The sequence below is a fragment of the Falco naumanni genome, chromosome 18, assembly GCF_017639655.2.
Source record: "Falco naumanni isolate bFalNau1 chromosome 18, bFalNau1.pat, whole genome shotgun sequence".
Taxonomy (NCBI): Eukaryota; Metazoa; Chordata; class Aves; order Falconiformes; family Falconidae; genus Falco; species Falco naumanni.
This window is the reverse complement of record NC_054071.1, coordinates 3,999,467-4,008,718: the sequence shown is the minus strand read 5'-3', so window position 1 is coordinate 4,008,718 and position 9,252 is coordinate 3,999,467. Positions and strand designations below refer to the sequence as shown.

The following is a 9,252-nucleotide window of genomic DNA, read 5'->3' as shown; positions in this document are numbered from 1 at the left end:
GGCTGGGGTGAGGGGGGGGGTTGGGGGGGACCGAGGCGAAGCGGGGGGCGCGGGAGTTTAGGGGCGTCTGAGGTGAGGGGGGAGCATGTGCTGCCAGGGAGGGGGGTTGTGGTGAGGGGGAGCGCGGGGGTCTTGGGGGATCCGGGCTGGGGGGGGGGGCACCGGGGTCTGGGAGCGTCTGCGGTGAGGGGGGAGCACTGGCGGCCGAGGAGGGTTTAGGGTGAGGGGCGGCACGGGGGTCTGGGGGGATCCGGGCTGAGGGGGGGGCACGGGAGCTGGGAGTCGGGGTACGGAGGGGGGAGGGGCACGGAGGAGGAAGGGAGCACGGGAGGCTGGGACACGGGTGGGCGAGTGGGGGGCCGAGGGCTGGGGGGTGCAGCCTGAGCGGGGGCAGGGGTTATCAGGAACAGAGATGTGGGGCAGAGCAGGCCCATGGGGGGTGGGGGATGCAGGAGAGGGTTGAGTGGGTGCAGATGGAGATGTGGGGCTGGGACCCTTGCCCCGCCTGACCGGTGTCCCTGCTCCACCCGCAGCCCCCCCCACCATGGCCAGCAGCAGCCCCCAGTGCCAGCCCACCATCAGCTTCCCCCGCCGGCGCAGCGCCCGCTGCCTCGCCAAGAGCACCGAGCCCACCGCCCTGCGGCTCTCCCCCTACCCCAGGGCCACGGACCCCGGCCGGGCGGCGCTGGCCACATGCTCACCCTGGACCAAAACGCCGCCCCTGAGCCCCTGCAAGCGCCTGGGTGAGCCCTGCCCCCCCCCCGTCCCCGCCCCCTCCCCTGGGACCCCCCCAGGATGGTGTGGGGGGCACCCCTTCCCCAAGAGCTGCTGTGGGGCTGGGGCAGGCAGCGTATCGAGCTCCGTCCCATCCCTCGCACGGCTGCGTTTGGGGCTTTGCCTGGTTGCAAGACGAAAATCTGCTGGTGGGGTGGGTGACACCATGTGACAAGTGGCATCTTGCCAGGATCGGGCCTTTGGGGGCGGGGGGGGGTGTGTGTGTGTGGCACCATGTGACATCTGGCGTCTTGCCAGGATCAGGCCCACCAGCTCGGCCACCCCGCTGATCCGTCTCTTCCGCAGGTGACGACAACCTCTGCAACGTCCCCCACGCGCTGCCCTGCTCCCCGGCCAAGCGCAGTAAGGAGAACCAGGGGCGCCGCTTGCTCTTCAAGACCCCCCCAGCCTCCCCCCAGAAGCCCAGCAGCCCAGGGGCATCCCCGCAGAAGGGGGGGGAGGAGACCCCCCAGAGGTGCCGGCAGCCTGCCCGCACCCGGCTCTTCAGGCAGGGAGGTGAGTGTGGTCAGGGGGGCACCAGGGGGGTCCTGGCAGCACCATGAGCCCCCCGTGACCACACTCTTTCCCCGACGCAGGTACCTGCTACCTGCAGGCGAAGCGGGTGCTGCACACAGCCATGCCCGACCGCCTCCATGCCAGGGAGAGGGAGATGGGCATCATCCGGCAATTTCTGCGGGATCACGTCCGTGGGTGCCAGCCCGGCAGCCTCTACATCTCTGGAGCCCCTGGCACAGGGAAAACAGCCTGTCTGAACCGCGTCCTGCTCGACTGCAAGGTGCGCCACGCCGGGGGTCCCGGCAACCTCTCAGGAGTGGGGCAGACCCCCGTGGGGGGGGTGGGGGCAGAGGTGCCTGTTTTGGGGGCGCTGGCGCAGCAAGCCGGTAGGGAAATGGGGCAGGGGGGCAGCAGTCTGTGGCCGGTGTGACGCTCCTGTCGCTGGCAGGATGAGCTCGCCAGGAGCAAAACCGTCGTCCTGAACTGCATGTCGCTGAGCAGCCCGCAGGCCGTCTTCCCCGCCGTGGCGCAGCAGCTGGGCCTGCCCGTGGCCACCGGCCGCGAGGGCGTGCGGAGGCTGGAGAAGCAGCTGACGGCCGCGGGGCCCATGGTGTGAGTTCCTACCTGGGGCTGGGGGGGTCCCCGCTCGATGCCCCCAGCGTGGCCAGCTGGGAGAGGTGGCCCCAGCAGCGGCTTTCCCCTCTCGGCGGGGGGGCTGCGAAGGGGCTGCGGGGGTGTGGGCAGAGCCGGGGCTGATCCGGGCTCCCTGTTCCCTGCAGCCTGCTGGTGCTGGACGAGCTGGACCAGCTGGAGAACAGGGGGCAGGATGTGCTCTACACCCTCTTCGAATGGCCCCAGCTGCCCGGCTCCCGGCTTGTCCTCGTGGGTGAGTGCGCGGCACCGTGGTGCTGCCCACCCCGGCGACCCTCCCTATTTAGGGGGCTGATGGGGGGGGGGGGGGAGGGGAGGGGAATTGCCTTTGCAACCCCCTCCTGCCCACCCGCTCCCTCCTCGGGGCACAGCCCTCCTCCCTCCCCTCCTCACCCCGCTGTGCCCACAGGGCTGGCCAACGCTCTGGACCTGACGGACCGCAGCCTGGCGCGGCTGGGGGCCTGGGTGGCTGGTGGCCCCCGGCTGCTGCACTTCCCGCCCTACACCCGGGAGCAGCTCGTCGTCATCTTGCAGGAGCGGCTGGGGCAGGTGGGGACGTGGGGGGACACACAGGGTGGGTGACAACGCGGGGTGGCTCCGCAGCGCTGATGGTGTGGGGTGCCTCGGCAGGTGGCTGGTGACCCCGTCCTGGATGCCGCCGCCATCCAGTTCTGCGCCCGCAAGGTCTCTGCAGTCACTGGGGACGCTCGCAAGGCCCTGGATATTTGCAGGTCAGTGCCGGTGCTGCGGCTGGTGGCCCTTGCGAGCTCTGTGCCGTGGTGCCGCGGCCGGTGGCCCCTGCGAGCTCTGTGCCAGCGGTGGCTGTGCCGGTGGTGCCGCAGCCAGTGGCCCCTGCGAGCTCTGTGCTGGCGGTGCCCATGTGGTGGTTCCCGTGCCAGCAGCGCCCATGGCAGTGGTGCCACGGCCGGTGGCCCCTGTAAGCTCTGTGCCAGCGGTGGCTGTGCCGGTGGTGCCGCGGCCAGTGGCCCCTGCGAGCTCTGTGCCGGCGGTGCCCATGTGGTGGTTCCCGTGCCAGCAGCGCCCATGGCAGTGGTGCCACGGCCGGTGGCCCGTGTGAGCCCTGTGCCGGTAGTGCCTGTGCCATGGTGCCGCGGCCAGTGGCCCCTGCAAGCTCTGTACCAGCGGTGCCCATGGCAGTGGTGCTGTGGCCGGTGGCCCCTGTGAGCTCTGTGCCGGCAGTGCCTGTGCCATGGTGCCACGGCCGGTGGCCCCTGCAGGCTCTGTGCCAGCGGTGCCCATGGCAGTGGTGCTGTTGCCAGTGGCCCCTTTGAGCTCTGTGCCGGTGGTGCCACGGCCGGTGGCCCCTGCAGGCTCTGTGCCAGCGGTGCCTGTGCCAGTGGTGCCGCAGCTGGTGGCCCCTGCAAGCTCTGTGCCAGCAGTGCCCATGGCAGTGGTGCTCTGGCCGGTGGCCTGTGTGAGCCCTGTGCTGGCAGTGCCTGTGCCCGTGGTGCCACGGCCGGTGGCCCCTGTGAGCCCCGTGCCGGCGGTGCCCGTGCCAGGGCGGCCGCTCTGCCCGACGCTCAGGGCTGTCTCTCCCCAGGCGCGCCGTGGAGGTGGTGGAGCTGGAGGTGCAGAGCCAGACCCTGCTCAAGCCGCTGCCCGGCGGTGAGTAGCTGCTGCCGGCTGCCGCGCCGGCACCAAAACCCTCCGTGTGGCACCTCCGGGCTGGGGTCCCTTTCTGGGGCACCTGCTCTGCGCTGCCACCCACCCCTATTCCTCGTCACCCCCGTATCTCCTGCAGCCCTATCTGTCCCTACAGGTGACTCCCCGGTGTCCCCTGTCCCCAAGCGCGTGGGGCTCCCGCACATCTCCCGTGTCATCTCGGAGGTGTTTGAGGACCGGCTGGTGGCGGGCGGCCGTGGGGTCCGGGATGCCTTCCCGCTGCAGCAGAAGGTGCTGCTCTGCTCCCTGCTGCTGCTCACCCGGCGCCTGCGTGCCCAGGAGGTGACACTGGGGAAGGTGAGTGGCAGTGGGACCCTCTCAGGGCTGGATTTGGGGATCTGGGGGGTGCCCCTGGGGTCTTCCCTTTGGATGCCACGCCATGGCGTAATGCCCGCCCTGCCTTCCCCAGCTCCACGATGCCTACAGCAAGGTCTGCCAGCAGCAGCAGCTCCCTGCTGTCGACCAGGCTGAGTGTCTGTCCCTTGTCACCCTCCTGGAGTCACGCGGCGTCCTTGAGCTGAAGAGGGCCAAGGAGGCCCGGCTGGCCAAGGTACCCTGGGGGGCAGTGGGGCAGGGGTCTGGGAGTGGGGCAGGGGTCTGGGAGTGGGGCAGGGGTCTGGGAGCGGGTCAGGGGTCCGGCGGGGGTCCAAGAGCGGGACAGGGGTCTGGCAGGGGTCCAAGAGCGGGACAGGGGTCCAAGAGCGGGACAGGGGTCTGGCAGGGGTCCAAGAGCGGGGCAGGGGTCCGGCAGCACCGTGCTGAGCCGCTCTCTCCCCCCCAGGTCTCCCTGAAGATGGAGGCGGCGGCGGTGGAGCACGTGCTGCAGGACGTGGTGCTGGTGGGCAGCATCATGGCCCAGGGGCTGTGCTAGCCCCCGGCAGCCCCCTCCCCACGGCCCCTCGGGGCGGGCTGGGCGGGCGCTGCCCTGGGTGGGATTTTTGGCGTGTGCGTGGTTGGGCTGGGCTGTGCCGGGAGCAGGAAAATGGCTCCAAGAGGCCTCGGCCCTTGTTTGTTGAGTCCTGCCCTGGGGCTCTCGGTCTGGGGCAGTTTTATTATTATTATTATTAATTATTTTATCATTATTATGATTATTCCTTCTGCGCAGCTGGAGGTGAGGCGGGAGGCTGGCGCCCACCCCAGCCCCTCCGCAGCAGTGGCCGTGGCCCTGGGGGAGCCCCTGGCCCCACTCCCACCCTGGCACGCGTGATCCCGGGATCCTGTGTTGATCCCGGGACCCGGCGTTGCTCCCTGGAGCCATGGCCGCGTTTGCCCCCGGCTCGTTCAGGGCCCTGGGACCCCCCCCCCCCCCCCCAGGCCCCTGGGTGCAGCAGGGAGGGTCCCAGTGTCCCTGTGCGCTCGGCCCAGGCTGTGCCCAGCCGCAGGGTGGGGTGACAGCGGGGTCCCCCCCATCTCCTGGTGTTAGTAAAGTTGTTCTGGGTCAGCGCTGGCTCCTGTGTCTGCTCCCCTCCCCCCTCCTTGTTCCTTCCCTGCCCCGGGGCTGGGGGCGCACAGCCCTGGCCCCCCCCCTCCAGCCCCTCTGGCCTCCCGGGCTGCAGCCCCCCGGCTCTCCCCCCGGCTCTCCCCCCAGCTCCTGGCCCCAGCTCCTCCGCTCGTAATTAATGGAAGCTTTGACCTAATTTTGCAGCTTGCCTGGCTGGGGGGGCCCAGGCAGGCGGGGGAGCGGGGAGGGGCTGGGGCTCCAGCAGTGCCCCACAGCCCACCATCGCCCCCCACCCTGGCCATCGCACCCCACCGTGTCACCCAGGCCCCCCGGCTGGGGTGCCGGGTGCCGAGTGTAGGGGCAGGGTGCGGTGCCTGGGTCCCCTCTGTGCCTCAGTTTCCCCATCGTGGCTTCGGTATGTGCCAGCCCCATCGTGGCTCTGGCCCTGTGGCTTGTGGGGTGCCCCCAGTGTGGGGACATCGGCCGTGTCCTTCCCCTCGGCACCCAGTGCCAAAGCAGAGCCCGGCGAGGGGGCTGGATACCACCGCCCGACTGGGCGCCCTGGTGCAGCCTCCGGTTCCCACCCTGTGGTTTGGCACGCCGGGGCACTGGCTGGCCCTGCCGGGCCGGGGACACCGTGGGGTCGGGGCAGCGGCCGCCAGCTCCTTCCCCGGCTGCCGTTTGCCCTGGGAAGCAGTGGGGAAACTGAGGCAGGGGCGGCGCGGCGGGGCCGGGGGCAGCTGGCAGCCCCAGCCAGGCCCCGAGCGCGGCTCAGCCATCGCCGCCGCGGGGCTATTTATAGCCAGAGCTGCCATGTGTCGGACGTGTGCGGCGGCACGGAGGGGGCAGCGGGTTCAGGCCAGGCTGCGCCCGCTCTGTTCTGTGTCCCTGTCCCCTCACCGTGCCATGGGGCTGAGCAGGGACCGTGGTGCTGCCGCCCCTCACCAGGCCGTGGGGCTGAGCCAGTACCGGCATCCCCACACCTGCGGGCAGTGCTGGGCCGGGCACGGGGTGCCAGCCCCCCCCCCCCCCCCCCCCCAAGCTCCCCACACCCCCCAGGCCATGGCGGCTGCATCCTGCCCTGTGCCAGCCCCGTGGCTGTGACGCAGCCCCACGGCACGAAGCCACGGCACATGGTGACGGTGGCCGGAAGGAAGCGGCTGGCAGCGTGTGTGACCGCAGTGACGTGGCGGTGACGCAGGTGGGCACCGTGGTGCCCCTGTCCCCACATTGCCCCCCCACCCCACCCCCCAACCGCTCCATCCCCGGCCCTCCCTGAGCCCACCGTGATGCTGGGCAAGGTGGCAGCTGTGCCAGTAGGGCAAGGGGGGCCTGTGGAGACTGGCCAGACTGGGCGTCCCACTGGAGGGTCCCCAGTCGTGGCGCTGTCCCCAGGGTGGCGAGTGGAGGAGGGGGCCAGCAGGGTGGCACGGGGACACGGGCGCGCGGCTCCCATCACCGTGTCAGCCCGCCGGGGTGCCCACAGCCACACCGGCCCCGACTCCGCTCTGCCGCAGTGGATGAAAAATCGATGGCGCAGATGGATTCAGCCGCGTGGGTGCTGGAGCTCCCGCCGGAGCCGTTCATCACCGCCCGGTGAGGGGCTGGCAGCGCCGCAGCGGGAGCCCCACGGCTCGAGGACATCACCGCTGTCCCCAGGACACCGCGGCGGCCTCGTGCCGAAGGCGGGGGGACCAAGGGGCTGGCAGGGCCCGCTCCGGCCCGTGTGCCCTCGCTCCCGCGCACGCGTGCCGTGCCGTGCTGGGCTGTGCCGTGGGCAGCCCTTGGTGCGCGTGTCCGGCTGCGCGGCTGCCTGCGTGTGCGCGGTGGGGGCCCAGTGTCCCCTCGGCGGTGTCCCCGCTGCCCCGGCCTCCCTGTCCTCCCCTGCACTCTCCTTACATAAGCGGCCACGTGGCGGGCACGGCCGCCTCCCGCCGCGCCGTCACCGCCAGCACCCAGATTCCATCTGACAGCCCCTTTCTGCTCCGCTGCGCTCGCACCGGGCACCGGGGCCAGGGGTGCGGGGCAGGACCCCACACGACCCCACCACGCCAGCACCAGGCTCTGCGCCGGCTGGGGGCTGTGGGGCCTCGAGCGGATGGGGACATCGGGGACACTGGGGATGCAGCCCTGCCCCATGGCATCTCCTGCCCACGCCCTGGCACCCCGACATCCTACCGGACCTCGGCACCCCGACGCCACCGGCCGGGCTGGACCCCATGGCCGGGCAGGATCCGGCCCCACGGGCAGCCCTGTGGCGGGGTGGTGTGGGGTCCCCGGTGCCCGGCGGCTGTGCCGGTGGGCCACGGAGGGGGCGGCGGGCTGGCCGCCACGCACATCTGGGAGTGATTTGGCACATTCCTCTGGGCTGAGCACATGCCGGCAGCTGGGCTTCGCTGCGGCCGGCAGCCCCGGCGTGCTGGGGAGGGGGCTGGTGGCCACACCAGGCTCTGGGTGCCCGGGCCTCGCTGCCTGCGGCGTCCTGCCTCGCTCTGCGGAGCGCCATGGGGAAACTGAGGCACGGTAGCTGCCCGGTGGGCACCCAGCCCTGCCGGTGGGCACCAAGCCCTCCTGGTGGGGGTGCTGCAGAGCCTGACAGGTGTGAGGGTCCCCCAGGACCCCCCTGGGGTGGGTGTCCTCAGCACCCAGACTCCTCACAAGTGTGGCACCTCCCACCCCACTGCCCCCCCCAGCCCTCACGCCACGGGGCAGGGCTGTGCCGTGGGTTAGGGGCTCCTGGGTGCTGCTCCTGGCCGTCCCCCCGCCAGGGGTGGCAGGGCCTGGGTCACCTCCTGCCTCAGTTTCCCCTGGCAGCAGGCGAGGACCGGCGGAGCTGGAGATCTGCTCAGCCCTGTCCTCGCCCTGGCTCGGGGTGGTCCAGGAGCTTTGGGGGGGGGGGGGGCAGGGGCTTTGTGGAGGGGTGGGCCCCCTCCTCTGCCCCATGGGACCCAGCCCTGGGGCATGGGGCTGTGCCACGGCTGTGCCAGGGTTGTCCCAGCACCCCAGTTCTCCTTTTTCTTCCTTTTTTTCAGAGTGAAGTTGCTTTTACCCCTCCTGTGCCCTCGGTGGGCTGCGGGTGGGTGGCCTGGGGGGTGGGGGACCCGGGGGGGGGGGGGCTGGTGCTGTCACTGTGGTGGGGGTAGCTGGCAGGGGCTGGGGTGTCAGAGATGCTGACCCGTGTCCCCATCCCTGTGGGCAGTGGCTCTGCTGAGGGCAGGCAGCCAGGGACACCCCCCACCACCACCCCCCGGGTACAGGCACTCAACAGCGCCAGGGGGACATGGGTGACCCGCAGCCCTGCCCCTGGGTACAGCACACCCCCCCCCCTGCCCCCCCCGGGGCAGCGCAGGGAACCCCCAACCTGCCCCACACCCCATCCTGCCATCCTGCTTAAGCCCCCCAGTCCTCCCCAGCTCTGCCCCCCACCCCAGGTGAGCAACCCCACCTCACCTGGGTGCCCTCTGTTCTCCCCCCACCCTTAACAACTAACCGCCCCCCCGGGCTGCCCCCACCTTCCCCCCCGGGTAGTCTCCCCCTCCCTCACATGGGTGCCCTTTGTCTTCCCTCCACGGTAGACATACCCCCCCCCCCCCCAACCTAGGTGCTCCTTGTCCTCCCCCCAGGTTAGACACCCCCCCTACACCCCCCCCCCCACCTGGGTGTCCTCTGTCCTCCCCCCACCCCCAACAACCACCCCCCTCCACTGCCCCCATCCTTCCCCCGGGGTAGATCCCACCACCTGGGTACCCCTTGTCCTCCCACCAAGGGTAGATCCTCCCTCCTTCACCTGGGTGCCCCTTGTCCTGCCCCCCTACAACCCCCTCCCACCTGGGTGCCTCCATTCCCCCCGCCCCCCGCCGCTGCCCCTTGTTCTCCCCCAGGATATCCTCCCCCCCCCCCCCCCCCTTTCCACTTGGGCCACCCCTGCGTGACCCACAGAGCAAGAACGCGGTGGGCACACCGGAGAGGGGCAGCTAAGCTATGTTGGTGCGGCCCCTTTAAGAGATGCCCCCCCCCGCGGCGGGTCCTCTCTGCGCGGCGCGCGCACCCACTTTCTCCCCTTCCGCCTTCTGGAGACTTCAAAGAGTTACAATGTAGCTCTGGCCACGCCCACGCCACGCCCCTCCAGCCAATGGGGCACCGCCTCCGGCGGCGCCCCATTGGCTGGAGGGGCGTGGCGTGGGCGT

General features: G+C 71.3%; 1 protein-coding gene across 1 annotated transcript; it reads left to right on the top strand.

The window, feature by feature from the left end:
* The first annotated feature begins 432 nt into the window (after positions 1 to 432).
* On the top strand, positions 433 to 5,065 carry CDC6 (cell division cycle 6). Its single transcript, XM_040617773.1, has 11 exons — positions 433 to 743; positions 1,081 to 1,290; positions 1,371 to 1,570; positions 1,739 to 1,902; positions 2,070 to 2,176; positions 2,351 to 2,490; positions 2,572 to 2,672; positions 3,503 to 3,567; positions 3,722 to 3,921; positions 4,034 to 4,174; positions 4,406 to 5,065. Exons 1-11 carry the CDS (start codon positions 545 to 547, stop codon positions 4,493 to 4,495), a joined length of 1,617 nt encoding a protein of 538 aa, XP_040473707.1. The 5' UTR covers positions 433 to 544; the 3' UTR covers positions 4,496 to 5,065.
* The last annotated feature ends 4,187 nt before the right edge of the window (positions 5,066 to 9,252 follow it).